The following is an 18,902-nucleotide window of genomic DNA, read 5'->3' as shown; positions in this document are numbered from 1 at the left end:
TCTAGAGCTGTGAAATTACATAAAAACACAGTTTTGAGTAAATCGACCTTTCTGTTCTTTTCTTGTACACAGATATGCACATGGGTTTGCAGCTCTAGAGTGGCGCAACTGTCTAACTGCCTGCTTGTCAGAAGACAGAACATCAAGTTTGAATCTCACCATGGTCAGGAGTCTGAGAATAGAAAGGCCTCTGCACATATGATAGGGGGAGTTCTAACCAACAGCTGGGAATAAACAGTGAAGAAATTGATGGGGAGGGGCACAGACTAAATATCTCTCATAAAATATTATTGAGCTTTTCCTCATTCACTGACATTTTTGAGGATCAACTCAATGTGTATTGAGATATAGGACTAAAATGTGAGTTAGACTAAGTTGAGTTAACACTGTAATCAGTTACTGCATCATTTTAAGTTGGCTTGAGTTTATATTTGTTACTGTGTAAACGTATAGTATGTATGCATGCAAATGTATCAAATGTATACAAAAGCGCCAAGGATTTAGTATTTTTAAGAAAGTAGTTACCTTGTGAGCTAGTTTGAAGAACAAAAAAAATATTCCAGGCTTCTACTGGATGCCCTCAACCAATGCTCAACCGATGCCAATGTTCAATTCCATTGGCATCTGATTTACCATAATGAAGTATTGATCACCTGAATCAGGCGTTGGATGATAACTACAAATAATACAGGGCTGAAAATCCAGTTAGTGGGTAGAAAATGAAAGAAATGAAAGGAGAATTGTTTTTTATTTTATTATTTATTTATTTAAAAAAATATTTTACAGTTTCCAAGGACTCACATAATGCTACCCGTGGTGGGAGTGTAAAGGCTAGAATGTGCTTCCTCCAAGTCACAGCCACCAACTGCTGTTAAGATAGTGTTGTTGGACAGCTCAATGCTACCTGACAGTACTATTGCATCAGCTAACATATGACCTCACTGACTAGCATCATGCTGACCATGAGACTTTTGCACTTAATACACCTAACCCTATTTGGGTTCATTTTCCAAAATAATGAATTAAAAGTTATTAAATAACTACGCTGTGGTTGCAGTTCATAGCTGTAGTTCCACATGTGGAGTTCGTTGTGTAATGTGTAATCCTCCATTAAATTAAAGACATGGAACACAGTATGGTTTCATAGCATTTGCCTTTTTAATTAGAATAATCAAAGAGTAGTTTTACAGATTTCAGTGTCTGTCCTCTTTACCAAAGAGCGTTTTTATTTAACGATAAATAAACTCTGTACTAGCCTGTCTACTTTCTTACAGCTCTTAGAATTGATCCAGGCATCACTTTACTTGGATGGTCCACTGTAGATGCCTCATAGATGCTGACTTGACATTCAGCCGAATGTGCATTAAATGCAGCTGAACTCTAAGTTTAAAATACACTGTCCACGGCTTCCCTAAATTCTCCTCACAGCTACTACAACCGGAAACAGTGATGCATACCAACCATAAACCAGAATTCTATTCGATTCTAAATGCAAGGCTGAGTGGTGTTTTTTTGCGTCATTTAGAAAACTTAAAACATCCTATTAATTTGACTGGAGTTGTATAGATGTTTCTTGTACACAGCAAAGCACTTTTCTTTGGAGTTAGAGTTTAGAAAGCGTGTTAGCTAAGCTCATGCCTAGCTAACAGTCAATGTCAGCTGATGCACAAGGCTGTCAATACTTAATTCTGTGAGGGTCTAGAGTTTGGAATTGGCTGGAGAACTTTAATGAGAATGAAATGCTGTCTATTGACCGAATCAGCCTGAGTGTCAGGAGAAACTGCTACATTAGCCCTCCCTCGGTCAGAGAATGCACAATGTCTTCTCCACCGACCCTGCATGCATTTTTCAATCCCGTACACTTTCGCTCTGCACCTCCCTCACACATACACACACACACACCAAGTGAATGTTTTGCACTCGCTCCCTCTTCACCTCTCAAAGTCATTTATTATTTTTCTAAGAATGAAAAAAAATTGCTGCTCCTTTATTGGACTTATTAGCGAAGCTGTGTGACCTTCCAGTCCCATGGCTGTGGAGCTGAGAGGTGTGACAGGCAGTGGCTTCTCTCTCTCTAGTTTTAATTAACGCCAGCACCAGGAGATTGATGGAAAGGAGACGCAGGTTGTCGGCATGGCGCTACCCCTGGGGGGGTGGGGGGATGGCAATTAAAACCCGGGTGAAGCGTGGCAGCACGAGCGGCAGGATGGAGGGACAATGGGGGAGGAAAGGAAAGAGGGATTAGGCGAGGGATGGAGACTCACCTGCTGCTCTTCCTCACCGCTTCACAGCCGCTCATAAAGTATGCAGGGCCATGTGCCTGTTGCCGACAGGCGTGCGTGTGTCCACCTTCTTTTTACAAAAGGCCCTTTTTTAATTCTTTCAAACTGTAAGGATTCCTGGTACTAAGTTTAAGTTGAAGCTTACGGTTACTCTCTTCTTATTACTTTAGTCCTCTAATTACATTTATGTAGCTGCAGTGGCAGATTCAGAGCAATTCGATAGGAGTGGCTACAGTGGGACATATAGTGTGGGATGGAAGTGGCACAGCGAGACTTAATAAATATCAAGAGGAACAAGAATAAACCAAACAAGCAAATAAACAAACAAACACAACACTCTGATTACAACCATCTTTTACCTGTCACAGAAAACAGCAGGGAATTGTTTATTGCACCAATTATCAGAGGTCATACAAATACCGTATGAATACAAATGAAAAAAAAAAATGTTGTTTACAGATGATTTTTTGGGATTTCATTAAATAGATTATCTTTTGCCTACCTTTAACTGCACAAACTACTACTAACTCTGCAACTGCAAACTACCAGTTTGAAAGTTCGTTGTCACAGTTTGGTCAAAAACAAAAAAAAAAAAAGGAAAAAGAAAATTTAAACCTTTAAAACACCCTCAGCTTTGATACACACACATACATTTTATTTATAGACTTGGTTCTTTTTAGAAGCAAGGGGTTCTTCTATGGCATTCCTCAAAGAACCATTCATTTACATTTACATTTAATGCATTTACATTTACATTTAAGGCATTTAGCAGATGCTCTTATCCAGAGTGCTTTGCTATTTACTCAAGAATAACCTCAGCTAGTTTGAATAGACTAAAATTCAAAGATACTTCTACGTTTAGACATTACTAAATACAAGTCAGTAAGGAGACCACTCTGCTATTTGCCCAAGTACTCTCGGAAGACTCTTGTACTCACAGTCTGAGTTTGAAGACAGCGAGCGACTCTGCCGTTCGGACACCCAGGGGAAGTTTGTTCCACCACTTTGGTGCAGGACAGAAAAAGGTGTGGACTCTTCTTTTCCGTGGATTTTGAGGGATGGTGGGTCAAGCCGAGCCATATTTGAAGCTCGAAGGGCTCTTGGTGCAGATCGGCTTTTGACCATTGCCATCAAGTACGGAGGGGCTGGTCCGTTCTTGGCTTTGTAGGCCAGCGTCAGGGTTTTGAATCTGATGCGGGGAGCAGCTACAGGAAGCCAGTGAAGAGAACGCAGCAGTGGAGTGACATGGCTGAATTTAGGAACATTGAAGACGACCCATTCGAAGCACCTTAAAGTTCTTTGGGTTGGGAATTTCTTGACACCTCACAATTTGATTTGGATATGATTCAGAGGGCTTTGATGCATTGATTATCGCTGCATCTTAATGCATCTCTTTTCAGGATTTCTTTTTTCTCACAGTGTGACTCTACTTGGTACTTTTAAAGCACAGCATGTGTAACCCTCCATAATGAATTTACTTCTGTATTTTATTAATGACTGTCACTGTCAGCATAATATAATCATATTTTCGAGATTGGATGCTGCTGAATATCAGCTGCAAAGTGCACAACATAGTGTGAAGGCCCTGCTTCTCAACTGAGTCCTTGGCGATAGAAGGTGCGATAGGGTTGGTAATTCGTTTCGCCCTTCAGTGGCAACGTGTAATTTGGTTTCTTGTGTTTGTTGGGTTTCCACAATAATTTAGTTTGGGTTGACATAACTTGCAGATAGTGTGGCTCTTGTCCAGGTCCTTTTCCCCTTCAACTTCATAGAAGCCAAAGTGCTTCCATATGCTAGCTAGCTAGTTGGATTTCTCGCTCATCTATCTTGTGTCTCTGTTTTGTGCACTGTTTTATGTTCTGTCAGCATTACATTATCAATGAACATTTTTTTTTTAATTCAAATTTTCAATCAGATTTTTGATTCAGAATCGTTCACATCTACATCAAGATGAATCTAAGAATCAATTGTTCTACTATTTGTAAGAATGTAAGTAATTCTGGTCCATTTGGTCCATGACAGTATCCCCTGACATATGCCACATTCTAACATTATGTGAAGCATGTGTATGTGTCTCTGTACTCTTTGTACAGTATGTTGGGTGCAGATTTGGATCAGATGTGCTTTGCAGCAATGCTACATGATCCCATGACACTTTCATATACAGAACAGTGTTCCTGTTGAGTGCATTTGTGTGTATTGCTCCACTATATATGCACTATACATATATAAGTGTATTTGCATGTATGCATGTGAGAGAGTGCACATGTGCACTAGAGTGACTGTAGAGGCTGGATTTGAATAAAGCCCATTCCTCATAATGTTATGTAAACTATAGCAGCCACAGCCACTGAACTCCTTGCCCCTCTAAATGAGACATTCTAGCCTGGATGTCTGTGGAAAGAGCCAGTCTCTTGCTGAGAGAGTTTGTGAGAAAGGGGAGGAAGCCTAATTCTGTGTGATAGCTTTCACGCCTCGCCCTTCCATCTGACTGAGTGCTACAGCTCGGCCTGTAAAATGCAGTGGAAGCGGGACGGGACGGCCCCAGCTCAGGGATGAGTGTGCGCGCCCTAAAAGAGCCCTTGCTGATGCAATGCAGGTCATTACAGAAGAGCCAGAGAGGACACAGATCTCTTGATTGAATTTAGAGGAATGTACCAGCCCAGAGAAATGACACAAAGGTGCTGTGAGGCATTGCAAACACTCAGGTATTCTCAGAATACTAGCATTTTCAGGTGCTGGGCTGACTCTCTTATCCAGAGCAACTTACAAGGTTACTCATATTACAAAGGTGGGCCAGTGTTAGTGTTAGTAGTCTTGGCTAAGGTCTCGTGTTGGTATAGCACAGTCACCCAGACCAGGAATCCAACCCTGGTCTCCCACATAGTGTGTTAGCTCACTGGCAGGTAGTGGTGTTATTTGTTGCACCACACCAACCTGCACTCCAAGAAATTTTTAGAAGATCTTTTTGCGAGTTCGGACCATACCACCAGCATATGATGATTTGGGAGGACACTGTAAGAGAGGGAAGAGAACTCTGGGCTGGAGTTTGGGTGGCTTCTGCTTTGTGGTAGAAAGCCACACTGCTCTCTGATAAGTGATCCCAGATATGAGAGATATGGCAGAGTTGAAGGAAGGTTACTGGGTGGTATTAGATTGTGAAGACTTTGTCATGGACATGTGAACAAGGTAGAGATGGAAATTATAAGACATTTGATTACGAGGAGGGGCTTCAGCCATGTTTCTTCACCATAACATTCAGTTATTGCATAGCTCCACTTTAATGGATACGTCTTTAACGAAAAACTGCTGCATTTGTAGAATCCCTTTATTTCACCAAGCTTGTTACACATATGGTTGAGTGCAAGGTCAGATGCTACCCTGCATTTTTAGGGGAAAAGCTGTTAGCGCATTTAGTTGTGCAGGATTTGATGACCCTACATTTTATACCAGAGGGAGGTGGTGGAAGAGGTGATGGTCCCTTACCATGGACAATAATTTAGACACTTTTCCATGTACTTAATAAAAGAACTGAAAAGCCATTGACCACAAAAACCACTTTACAATGAAAACCTTGTTTTCTAAGTTCAGCTAAAAGCATTTAAATGATTGTCTGTAGTGAATGATTATATGCTACAGATAGAGGTAAAAAAAAACAGTCAAAGTGTTCCATTAAAGAACCATTTACTCAAAAGGTCTTTAGGGAGCCAAAGGGGATTCCCTTGTGGCATCGCTCCAAACCCACCTTTATTTTCTAGGGTAAGTGGGAAGAGAAGCTGGGTCATATAAAGGCCCCGGTGCAACCCTTTTCCCCCTGTGTGGGTGTAGGATGAAGATTAAAGTGGCCTCCCAAAGACCCTTTAAAACTCTGCGGGTCTCGTGGGTGGATTTGGATTTAGCACTAGCGGCATGATAAAGGCCCTCCTCCGCCTTAATTGACAGCGTTAATCCCTGTGTTTGGAACAACAGTCACATTGTCGAGCTGTAATGAGTGATGGGATGGGTGGCAAAGGGGGCCTCTGGAGCTCCTCTCAGTGTTGTCTATCATTTTAGACCAGGATTCTTTGCAGCGCAGGAGGATTACGTAATGATGACGCGTGTAAACCAATCTTCACTACCAATTGCATGTCTCTTAAACATGTGAGTCAAGCTGTCTCATTTTAAGGTGTTGCCAGTGTTGATTCTAGGACTGAATAAATGGCCCATGATTCCAAGAGAAATGACCACAGAAATTACCACAAAATAACCAGTAATGATACAGAAAAGAGGCCTGTTAATTTTTTTCCTTTTTGTATGATCAGAAATTATAACTAGATGACTAGATGAATGGCTCAACAGCAACTCAACAGAAGATTTTTACACACACACAGTACAGAGATAGAGTAGTGAAAACACTGGAGGGTATTACTATGGTCTTCTAACCAGCTGTTTGTCACCTCTAAATTATTCTTTAACATAAAAAGTGTATGTATGTGACTTGGGGGTAAAAATTGTTCAGATGTGAGCCTACTTACAACCTAATTACAACAAGCCTAATTACAGTTAGATTCCTTTTATGGAATATATACAAATACATGTGTAAAAATACAAATAAAAAACATAGTATAGCATGGTTTGAACACTGTAATTATTCCTGAGTCTTACTGGATGGTGTTACTGTCCTCTAGTTGTATTCTCTCAGCATGATGGGCTGGTAATATGCAATATGCCAGTGCTGTGGCCTCATCACTATGTACAAGTCCTCCATGCACTCTCTCACAATGTAGTTATTAGTCTATTCTAACTAGCTAAGGTTTTCTTGAGTAAATAGCAAAGCACTTTGTAAGTCGCTCTGGATAAGAGCGTCTGCTAAATGCCATAAATGTAAATGTAAATGTAGTCCAGCGGTTTTACACACAGCATTGAGCTGTGGAGCGGTGGAACTGTGTTCTCTGTAATGATGGTGCTCCATCCAAAATTTCTGGGATGATTTGGGGAGTTGGGGATGAGGTGGGGTGATGATCATCCAACATCTTGACCTTACTACTGTTCTTGTCGCTGAATGCAATCAAATTCTTACAGCAGTGCTCTCTCCCTGAAGACAGTTACTCTAACAAAAGTACAATACATTCTCTTTTTAATACCCTTGGTTTAAGAAAAAACAAAATGCTTTAATTTAATTAAAATATTAATGTAATTGAAACTTCAATTACTAACTTTAATTAGTATTAGTATATCAAAAGAGAGAACTCTTTTTACCTGTAAGGTCTAAGCAGTGATCTGGAAGACTGGAACCCTAACCCGCTCTGCTGAAATTGCCTATATGACTGTGTAAAACTGTAGTGTGTATGATTCTAAGATAAGGATTACAAGGCCCTATGTTTTAAAAATGAAATTACATAGAGGTCACCTGTGGGTCTCCACATGAGAGGGCCGTTTGAGGCGTATTATGATTAATGGAAGGCAGATTTGTCATTAAGATAGCTACGTATTTTGCAATTCTGCCCGTATGCATTTAATGTCTTCTGCTTTCAGGATAATCTTCACTTCTGAGACGCGCTACTTGTCAAATAGAATAAAAACTCTTAAGACTTTGAAGAAGGAATGTTGTCTGGAAAGTGGGGGCCACTGGCTGCCACAGCGCTAACATGCTGCTGGCTTCTGCTAATCATTGTCATTATCAGCAATCTTACTGTCTTATCTCGCGTAGCACAGCAATTAACCCACTGTTGATTAGCATCAATAACTTTCCTAGACGACACAAAATCATTATATTAGATCTTTTCGGGTTCTTGATGCTGTGAGAACACCGTCTGTCTCTGAAACAACAACTTCAGTCAGAATTGGAGGAAAATGTCCAGACCTTCCACTGTTTGAGCTTAGTTCTAATGAAATAATGATATTTCCATTGCAAGACCTTTAATGGCTTGAACAGACTCAGACTTTTTGGGTTTCAAAAATGTAAATTCCATGCAGATTGTCTACAGTTGGAGAAACGGCTAACATTTAATGATAGCATTCTCTCACCTTTTCTGCTGCAGCAGCTGGTCTGTCTGTGTCTTTACTTCATCAAGTTTCTGGCACACTTTTTTTGCCAACACAGTTACAGTGTAATTGAATTTGTCTAAATATTTTTAGCCCAGGTTCATGCCACAGTTTAACACAATGCAGAATGTCAAAGTGTTGCTATTTGTAAGTTCTCCAGTTGTCAAAGAGTGTGGACGTCAGTGGGACATTGTGGTCTGAGGAAAGGACATAATCTAACACACTTTTTCCTTGATTTTTCCCCAACCAAAATGAGCCCGCAAGCTTTTTTCGAGGGAGCTCAGATGCTAATGATGCCAATTCTGGAATCAATTTAGTCAAAGTTAGACGGCCTCTCCTGGGCTCTTCTGATGTTTTGTGCTTAGCAAGTGTGATTGTGTGCATCAATCTCAGTCAGAAGTGTTGTCTTCCACAGAAGTAGCAAGGGAATGGTGTGAGAGCGACACCATCAAGTAACAAGAGAGCTGACGAGACAGCTGACTAGATGCGATCGTTAAGATGATGGATATTTTAAAGATGGTGATATTCTCCAACCTGAGAAGAGACAAAAAAAATGAGATGAAAGCTTTTTGTCATTAGGTGCTGTTATCGTGTTAAATCTGGCCTAAAAAAAGAACACACAATGAAAAAGGATCAGGTGGTGTGTGCTGTCACTCAGGAGGCCAGACCAACTCACAATTCCCACTTCATTCCCAGCCAGCACGTGTGCGGAGATACACCGAGGACGGCGCAGGCCGAGGAGCTTAGAGCACATCACCACTTTCTCCTATCAAATGAGCTAGAAATTAGAGCAGATGAGGCACATTTCCCATGTCCCTCTTCATGTCAGCGAGGTCACAGCTATAACACACTGCAGGGCCAAAGGTGAACTCCATTTCAGCTCCAATTCCGCTCACACATGGGAAGGTAATTTAACTTAGAACTGATTTGATTGTGAGCAATGCCATTTCTTCAATTCCTCAATCTACTTTCCTCACTTTACTCACTTTCCTCAAGCCCTGTGGTTTGGTGGAACTGAATAAAGCTGACCATGTCTTCACTGGCTTCCCTTCTCTGGAGAAGCCTGCTAGTGCACCAGGGCAGTCAAGGAGTCCATTAATGGCGGTGGCATACTCTTGAAAACACTTTTTTATGGAAAATGCTCTTCTGCGTAATGCGAAAAAGTGGTTGGCTAACTAAATAAAAAAGTCGCAACCATTTCCACACTGTTTCATTTCCATTGGAATAAAAGTGCCTCTGATTTGCTCTCCAGTTAGAGTCTTCACTGTGGTTTTTACACAGTAATAAAAATCTTGTCAGAATTGGATGTGCAGCACTGCGCAAAACCACTCACGACTGTAAGCATAAAAAATAATAAATAAATGTGATTCTTTAACAACTATGGAGCTGCTTTGGTATTCTGACTCAAAGAATTTCCATATGTTTATCTCGGAGAGGCTAACAACCTTCAGGCTGTATTATAGCCTGAGGAACATGTGTTAATCTACTGAGCGAGGGCTGTCATAAACAGCACACCATGATGTGCTCTGCTCTGTTTTGGCTTCAGCTAAAGCTACAGAAAATACATTCTGTGGTGTTTGACAACATGAAAGAGATGTTGGGCCTAAATGAAAAGTTTTATTGTCCCTTTTGAAGTTATACTGTATGGCCATTGAAAACTCTTCAGCTCTTTAGCTCCCTTTTTTTGAGCACAAATTGATTTCGACCTGCTTACAGTGCAATATTTGGACAAGCAATGGGCCGTCTGCTTCAAAAGGAGCTTCAGTTAATTTGTAGAGTCAGTGCCCTTTTTTCTTAAAGTCTATTTTCCAGGAGGAAAAGTTCTGAATAGACCTCCATCCCTGCACAAGAATGAGGAATTAGAAGGGAAGCAAGCACTTTTAAGCCTTCAATTAGGTCATGTTTGCATTCTCATACATGCAGATGCAGACACACACACACACAAACACGCAGTGAAGGCAGACAGCTGAGGTCAACTGTCAGTGGTGCAAACGTTCGCGGCTGCTGTCACCATGGGTGCTCTCAGAAGGTGTGAGCTCTGTCTTTTTATAGAGATGTGTGAGTGTGTTGATTTGCTCACACCTGCACTCTGGACTCCCAGTTCCTGACAAAGGAGATTTGACCTGGCTCGTCACCCTTTGTCCAGCATGAAAAGGCCAAACACAGAGCTGATGGACATGGACACGGGCATCAGAATACAAGCTCTCGTTATTGCTCTGTAATTAAATCAAGATGATATCAGTGTAATCTAACACAATGCTGATGGCCTCCATCACCCATTGATACCAACATATGTGGCTCATAGTGTGTTGCATTGTAAGATACTGGGAGTGCATTATTTAAAAAAAAGGGTTCTCTCTGAAAATTCTTTTAGCAGATCTCCAAACTGCTGTGGAATTATGTTGAGTAAAATGATAATAGGTTTGCAGACAAAAAAGGTAAAAAAGGTAAAAAGGAAATCAAAGTCAAGTATTTTGTAATTGGATAATTATGTGGAGTAACAGGGTGGTAATTATGAACTAACAAACACTATAATTTACGCAATTAAGCAGGAAAGTAAATCAGAAGGTTAAAAAAGAATGTTAATAGTAAGACCCCCATAAAACTATAGTATTTCTAGTAATTCTTATAGTATAAGAATTGTTGGATATACACTATATGTCCAAATGTTTGTGGACACCCCTTCTAATGGATGCGTTCTGCTACTTTGAGTTGCACCCATTGCTGACACAGATGTGCAACTGCACACTTACACAGCTTGTAATAGAATCGGACTCAGTATGAACCTATTTTTGCCAGGCGTGGGCCAGAAGAGTATAAAGGCCCCAGCTGTGGAGCTGTGGAACTGTGTTCTCTGGAGTGATCCAGCTCCATTCAGTACATTTGGGATGAGTTGGGGTCCCAACACCCTGACCTCACTAATGCTCTTGTTACTGAATGCAATCAAATCATCACAGCAATGCTGCTCCAAAATCTAGTAGAAATCCTTCTCTTAATTTTTTTATGTCACAATGATACAAATACACTAGTAACACCAAACCAACCACACATGGTTCCACAGCAACTACTTGGCAACCATGAGCAGCTACCTGCGACACCATAGCACCTGCCTAGCAAACACCCTAGCAATTACTAAGCAGCTTCATAGTAACTACTTAACAACATTATTTCAAGCATCTAGCAACCCTGTAACAACACCTTAGCAACACTAAGCAACTTTTCAGCAACCACCTGGGAGACCATAGAAACTCCAAACAGTGACTAAGAAGCCCCATACAACCAACACCATAGCAGTCACCTAGCAACATATCAGCAACCACTTTGCAACCATCTAGCAACACTATAGTAACTACCTTGCAACCACCTAGTAACCCCATAGAAACCACCTGGGATATCATTGGAATTGCCTAGCAACACCATAGCAACCACCTAGCAACACAATAGAAGCCTCCTAGCAACCCCATAGCAACCACCTAGTATACCATAGCAACCACCTAGCAAAAAGAATGTCACCCTATTGCAACCATTCTGTTTCCTAACAACGTCTAAATTAGTTACACTGTCTTGGAATTTAATAAATTCTCGTTACCCAAAATAATTTTCTAGTATTTTGGAGCTGGTTGATATCTAGAATTTTTGTGAACTGTAAAAGGAATGGTTTAAAATAAAAATGTTCCATTAAAATAAAATTGTTGGAAATATGTATTTGATAAACCTTACATTAAAGCATATTTCCCTGTGTTCTCTGTGTTTACAGCTGTCTTTTGCGGCCACAACACCTGTCCTGGCAGACAGGAAGAAATACCCCAACTTCTTCAGAACAGTTCCTTCAGACAACGCAGTGAACCCAGCTGTGGTGAAATTCCTCAACTACTACAACTGGAGCAGAGTTGGCACATTGACCCAGGATGTCCAGAGGTTTTCCGAGGTAAGTCTAAAGACCTGAGTTCAGTGGAACAAACAGCGCGGAAGGCTTTATTGATTGAGTTTTAAAAATAACGGCACATGTTTAAGCTACCCATTGGATTCAGACATGGCTATATTAAAAAAAAGAAATAAAAGGAGGCTCGTGATGTACCATGACTGTTTTGTTCGTTAGAAATCAACTCACATCACAGATGCACACAGAAACTGTGTGCCAGCTTTCATACAGCGGATATAAGTTTGCTGCTTTCTGTCCTGGGGTTTTTTGCTTTTTTTCTAATTTATTCATTTGTGAAATCCATCTGCTGCCTGATTAAGGACTCTCTCTTTTGGGAAATGAAATGTCCAAGAGTGACGCATACAGTATATCACTCAACACAAATGGTTGGGAAAATGATTCTCAGAAATATGTACCACGTTTTTTTATTATATTATATGATATGATATTATAACAACGCGAGGGTGTTCTGCATTTGTGCTCTGGTTTGTGCCACCGTCCTGTTGTTGGTAATATGATCGCTGATATACTGTAATGCTGGGTGAACTAACCAGATGCTTGTGGATTTAAAACTAATTGATATATTTATTGAGAAAAGGACAATCCAAAAAAGAAGTGTCATAGCCAGGCCAGGCCACAGGAACAGGAGGATCAGCCTAAAGCAATGTACACTATATGGCCAAATGTTTGTGGACACCCCTTCAAATGAATGCATTTAGCTACTTTAAGTTGTACCCATTGCTGAAAGTGATGTCCAAATGCACACACACACACACACACACACACACACACACACACACACACACACACACAGCTTGCCTTGTTCCTGTAGAAAAGTACTGCCAATAGACTGCTGGAGCACATATGCATAAACCTATAGGAATCATGCCTAATGCCAGGCGTGGGGTAAAGGGGTGTAAAACCCCTCAGCAATGATCTATGGAGTGGTGGAACTGTGATCTCTGGTATGATGATGCTCTATTCAATACTTTTGGGATTAGTTGGTAAATTGGGGATGAAGTAGGGTGGTGATCATCCAACAACATCCTGACCTCACTAATGCTCTTGTGGCTGAATACAATCAGATCATCAAAGCAATGATCCAAAATCTAGTAGAAAGCCATCACAGTAGAGACAGTTACTCCAACAAAAGCAGGATAAACTCTTTTTAATATCCTTGATTTTGATCAAGGAGGAAGTTTGCTGATTGGTGGACTAAGAAAATGTTGTTGTAATCATGTGAACAGCTGATGACTCTAAGAGTTGGAGTCCAAAAGAGCAACCCCAGTGTCATTTTGGGGATGTCAATGAAACTGTTACGTAGCAGTGATAAGGTTTGGGAATTGGCCGGTTTTAATGCTCAGTTTTTGGTTATGCTGGATTTTATAAAAAATTAAAATACCATGATTGCATTGAACGAATATGAGGATGTCTTGAGAGCTTGCTGGTTGAACACAGTCTTCTGGCTTTGAGGAAGAAGTCGTCACTGTGAGAGCAGCGGAAAAGGTAAATCCCTTTATCTTACTCACCATGATGGAGTTGCAGGGCTTAAACAGAGAGAAGGGAAGGGCCCGATCCCATCAACCCGACAGAGGAGAGCTCCAGAAGCCTGATTAGTACGTTATGCTGGTGCCACGCTGCCATCATCAGCTGCGCACCAGAGCAGGGTGGACAGTTGCTGAGCAAAATGTGACATTTTAGAGCAGAAAGGAGGTCATGTGCTGTTTTATTCAAATTAAGAAGTGAAGATAGCTGCATTTGAAGCTAACTGTTAGGCTAATCGGGTCTCTGGCCATTTCTTAGGAACATGGCTTGGACTGGGACTTGCACAGTGACTCCCAACCTCTATTTTGTTTTAGCCGTTATTTATATTTGATAAAAAGAGAAGCTGCTATGGGGAGCTTAAAGAAAAGACTGGAAAGGCAGGGGAACCATGCAGAGCATTCATGAAGCAACTTGGAGTTGGGTTTACCACTTAGGGCATGATTGCAGTAGTCAGGGAAAGGGTGGAGACATTATAAACTGCAGTGTCCAGAATAAATAAATCAATAAATGAATAAATAAATTAGTTAATGAATAAATGAATAAAGGCACGTTTTCTTGACGCAATATTTGAATTGTCAGATGAAAGGCTTTACCTGTATAGAAGACATGCTTATTAACTTGATCTTACATTGAAGATATCTGATGCAAATGTGACCTGAGTGATGTCCATGGTCACCAACACATCTAGAAAGTTATAACCTACATTCAGTATATTCACATTCATACACTATATGGACAAAAATATTGGGACACCTTCACATTTATTACCTCTAAAATCAAGGGTATTATCTTTTTGAATTACCCTGCATTTGTTGGAGTAACTGTCTCTGTGGTCCAGGGAATGCTTTCTACTAAAGTTCGGAGCATTACTGTGAGGAAGGCTGTTTATGGAAGGCTTAACAGAAGAAGATCTTTGCGGACACCTGGTTGCACACACCTGGTTCTGTGGTCAGATGAAGGGAAAATAGAGATTTTTATGTTGACAACCATTGAGTTTGGCATAAAAGGTGTCACATTCATGCAAATAAGAACATAAAACCATCAACAGATGTAGCACATAGCACTTCATAGAAGGCCTTGCAGTCATAACGCCGTAACACCATGGTGCTCAAGTTCCTTTTACACTCTAGTTCCATACATGTATAGATAGAATAACTCTTCTCAAACTCAATGTTTGACTGTCTTCACAACTTTTGACTGACTACCTTTCTGGGTGTAAATTTCAAGTCTCATAAACCCTGGATTTCCGTGGCCTCCTTCTGGGTTTATTTGAGGGCTGAACTAAAAATTACATTCAGGTCTGGACCTCAAGGAGCCCCAGATAGACCAAGGGTTTTCTCCTGTCCAACTTAGAAGCAATATACAGATACTCTGTAAGGATACACGCTGGTCTAGTCCAGCCCACTACAGTCACAGTGACTTCACCATTATCACGCACCTTTTTAGCCCCCCACTTTGATGGTTTTGGAGGCTTTTCCCAAATCCCTCTCCACCACTAACCACAGGTTCACATGTTGCTGTCATTGCTGGGAGGCAGGAGTATTTGTGTGGCCTTACACTAAGAATACAGTGGGGCACTAATGTGTCTAAGTATGTGCGCTCCAGTATTCACCAGGCTAGGGCTGTTTGTTTGCCTTGGGTAGTCTCTGTTCGTTTTAAATGAGGTGGCAGAAGCGACAGTGCAGCACATGTGCAGGGCCGATGCTTTAATTTAGTTTCTCTCTTTTTCGCTCTCTCAGCGGCCCACACAAATAGTAACCCACCGGGAACTGTCTGGGGCCTCTCAATGGCCAGTCCATCTCTGGCTTAATTTAAGGCAGTAATAGCAAACTGCTGAGTTGCTCTGTGACACTGAGAGGAACTATGTTGGTAGTTGCTGAGCGGGGGCGGCTGTTGACGCAGAATGACAATGGCAGTGTTTGCACCTTCATTAGAAACAATGGTTTTAGTTTTTTTAGGCACGTCTAGTGTGTGGTGGCCTTGAAGTGCACTGTGAAGTACATTTGTGGGTATATAACGTTGTTGGGATATTTTGATTCAGAAAGTTCTGGCAATCATATTAGGATGCACACTGTCCAGTGTGTGGTGGCCTTAATGACATATTAACACAATCATATTAGCAATCACATTAGGATGCATGGCATTATGGCTTCCAACTAACACCAGGAAGTGCTGCTTCTGACATGGACCATGATTTTCTGCTATGCTAGCAGGACAAATATCCAAAGCATATCCAAAAAGGATTTCATTGATTACAGATTCAAGATTTTGTAGCCTTAAAACCTGTGAGGTCAGATTAACCAGAGCCTCTGAAGGATCTAACTAGATTTCCTTCTCCACGCACTGCAGGAAAACACACTGTGGTTTTGTTACATGGACTACGCCAATCAGCCATAACATTATTACCACTGTCAGGTGAAGTGAAAAACAATGATCATTTTTTTCTACAGAGGCTTCATCTTTCAATGGGTGGTTATATTAGACAGCAAGCAAGTGAACAGCCTGAAGGTGATGTGTTAAAAGCAGGAAAAAAGGACAAGCATAAAGATCTGAGCCACCTTGACAAGGGTGAAATGATGATGGCTAGAATATTCTGAAGGGTATATATACATGCTGTATGTGTGCATATGTGATTGTACTGTAGAGAAAACGGTTCCTTTTATGGCGTAATTCCAGTTGCTCCTGTGAAGTGATTTCCCCCCTGTCCTGCCTTGCGTTTGATATCTGACACATTGCAGGAGGCTGTCAGCGGTGTTGTGCCTGAGTGTCTATCAATAAGTGGATTAAGGGCTGTTTTGAATCACACTCCAGCATGCTGTCTTACAGATTAAGCCCCAATCCGCCTTTTTATGAGGCGAAAGATTAGATGACTAGGTCCTCAATGTGGAATTAAATCTATTTGTCAGGCTTTGCACATCATGCAGGATTGTGTGTTCTTCTCCGTGTGTGTGCATATATGTGTGTGTGTGTTGGTGCGGGTATTGTTACAGCACTTTACCAACCCCTAGCACTGATAGAGATGACCATGGCCAGCCACAGGATGTAAATGTGTACCCATTCTGACCTGTTTTTGTAAGGCGTTCATTCTCTCTCTCTCTTTCTCTCTCTTTCCATCTTTCTGCCTCTCTTTATCTCTCTCTCTCTCTCTCTGTCTCTCTCTCTATCTCTCTCTTTCTCTTTTTCCATATTTTTGTGTCTCTGTCTTTCTCTCTCTTTCTTTCCATCTTTCTCTCTCTCTCTCTCACACACTCTCTCTCTCTTTCTCTCTCTCACTTTACCCCTCTTTCCATCTCTCTCTTTCTTTTTTCCATCTTGCTGTGCCTCTCTCTCTTTCCATCTCTCTCTCTCTCTCTCTCTCTCTCTCTCTCTCTCTCTCTCTCTCTCTCTGTCTTTTTCTCTCTCTCACTTTCTCTCTCTTTCCATCTCTCTCTCTCTCTCTCTCTCTCTCTCTCTCTCTCTCTCTCTCTCTCTCTCTCTCTCTCCATCTTGCTGTGCCTCTCTCTCTTTTTCCATCTTGCTGTGCCTCTCGCTCTCTCTTTTCCCATCTTTCTGTGCCTCTATCTCTCTCGCACTCCTCTCTCTCCCTCTCTCTCCCTCTTTCTTTCCAACTCTCTCTGTCTCTCTTTGCTTTTTTAGTTCCATCTTTCTCTATATCCTTTCCTCTCTGTCTCTTTGCTTATCTCTCTCTCTTTCTCTCCTTACGTATCTTTCTCATTCATCCACCCATCATCCATACATCTATCTCACGGCCATCCATTCATCTTTCTCTTTGCTTCTCTCTCTCTCTCTCTCTCGCTCTCTTCCTCTCCCTCTCCCTCCCTCTCCCCCCCCCTCTCTCTCTCTCTCTCCCTCTCCCTCCCTCCCTCTCTCTCTCTCTCTCTCTCTCTCTCTCTCTTTCTCTTTCGCTCTCTCCCTCTCCATCTCTGTGTCTGACCCCCCTCAGCATGACAATCATAGGTAGCTATTTTTAGGCAGGGTTACTGGTTACTGAGTTACTACCCACTGTGTTATCACTGAGGAAGGCGATAATACAGAGAGAGAGAGAGAGAGAGAGAGAGAGAGAGAGAGAGACCCACCTGCTCTTTGCTTGCATTACTCAAATTAGAAAGCATAAACATAGGCCAGGCTGACGTGGCTGTAATTATATTTCATCAGGTTGAGAAAATATCTGTTGTTATGCAGTTTATTACTGAACACACCAGCTTATTAAATTCCTCTTCTGCTGTATCTGTCTGTGGTGCAGCAGCTTACCTTAACCAGAGAAGGGCATGACTTCTACATTTGTAGAGTAGGTTTGATGTACCGTAATTAAAAGTACAGTATTACTGTTTGTGTGGTGTACAAATCTGGGGGCTATTTAGTTTAGCACTCTAGCTGCCATATTAAAACCTCAAAACTATTATTTTTTTATAGTTTTTTATTTATTTAAAAGTGACATCTGCACTTTACAGAGTGACTGACTGACTCAGTGCCCACTGTACTGTAGTATAGTTTGGGAAAATGCCACAGAACACATTCTGATTGGTCTAAAGTAAAATTTGCTCTTTGAAGAGATGAAATAAACCAAATTGAGAGTGAAATGTCACATTTAGGATTTAATGGGTTCATGCAGTTGTAGTAGTTCACAAGTTTTTTTATGATTGTGTTTTAGCATTTATTCCTCTGTAGGGTGATTTTGTCGTATTGATTTTTTGTATTAGTGACACACTGTGCACACTGTCTGTCTCATTAGAGGGGAGGGATAGGACGTGCGGTGGTAAAGAGCTCAACGTGCGTTAACTACTGTTAGCTTTTAACCCTTTTTTAGCCTTGCTTTTATATTCCTTTACATTGTTTACATTTTGGGGGTGTCAGTAAAATAAGTCAAGGCTGTTATGTAACTGTTTTGTACGTTTTGGGGGATGGAATTGGCCTGTTTTACACTTCTGTATTACTTCTCTGAATTTGGCTTATAAAAGGGTACACAGCAGTGTCAGAGGTTCACGCTATGTCATTTCCAATTGCCAAACTCTCATTATTCAACTATACCAAGGTAAATGCTGTTCCATTCTTGGGCACCTTTAAAGAGATAGACTTAACATTTCACAATTTAGCTAGAAAATGCAGGGTTGTTAGATTTGTCTCCTTTA

General features: G+C 41.1%; 1 protein-coding gene across 1 annotated transcript in view; it reads left to right on the top strand.

The window, feature by feature from the left end:
• Positions 1–18,902, top strand: part of gabbr2 (gamma-aminobutyric acid (GABA) B receptor, 2) — a 255,610-nt gene that overhangs the window by 124,536 nt on the left and 112,172 nt on the right. Inside the window, exon 3 of the mRNA XM_072676076.1 lies at positions 12,064–12,234. Within this exon, the coding sequence (XP_072532177.1) occupies positions 12,064–12,234 (171 nt within the window). The remainder of the gene's footprint in view (positions 1–12,063; positions 12,235–18,902) is intronic.

The sequence above is a fragment of the Salminus brasiliensis genome, chromosome 3 (assembly GCF_030463535.1).
Source record: "Salminus brasiliensis chromosome 3, fSalBra1.hap2, whole genome shotgun sequence".
Taxonomy (NCBI): Eukaryota; Metazoa; Chordata; class Actinopteri; order Characiformes; family Bryconidae; genus Salminus; species Salminus brasiliensis.
The sequence above is the reverse complement of the archived record's forward strand: the minus strand, read 5'-3'. Positions and strand labels throughout refer to the sequence as shown.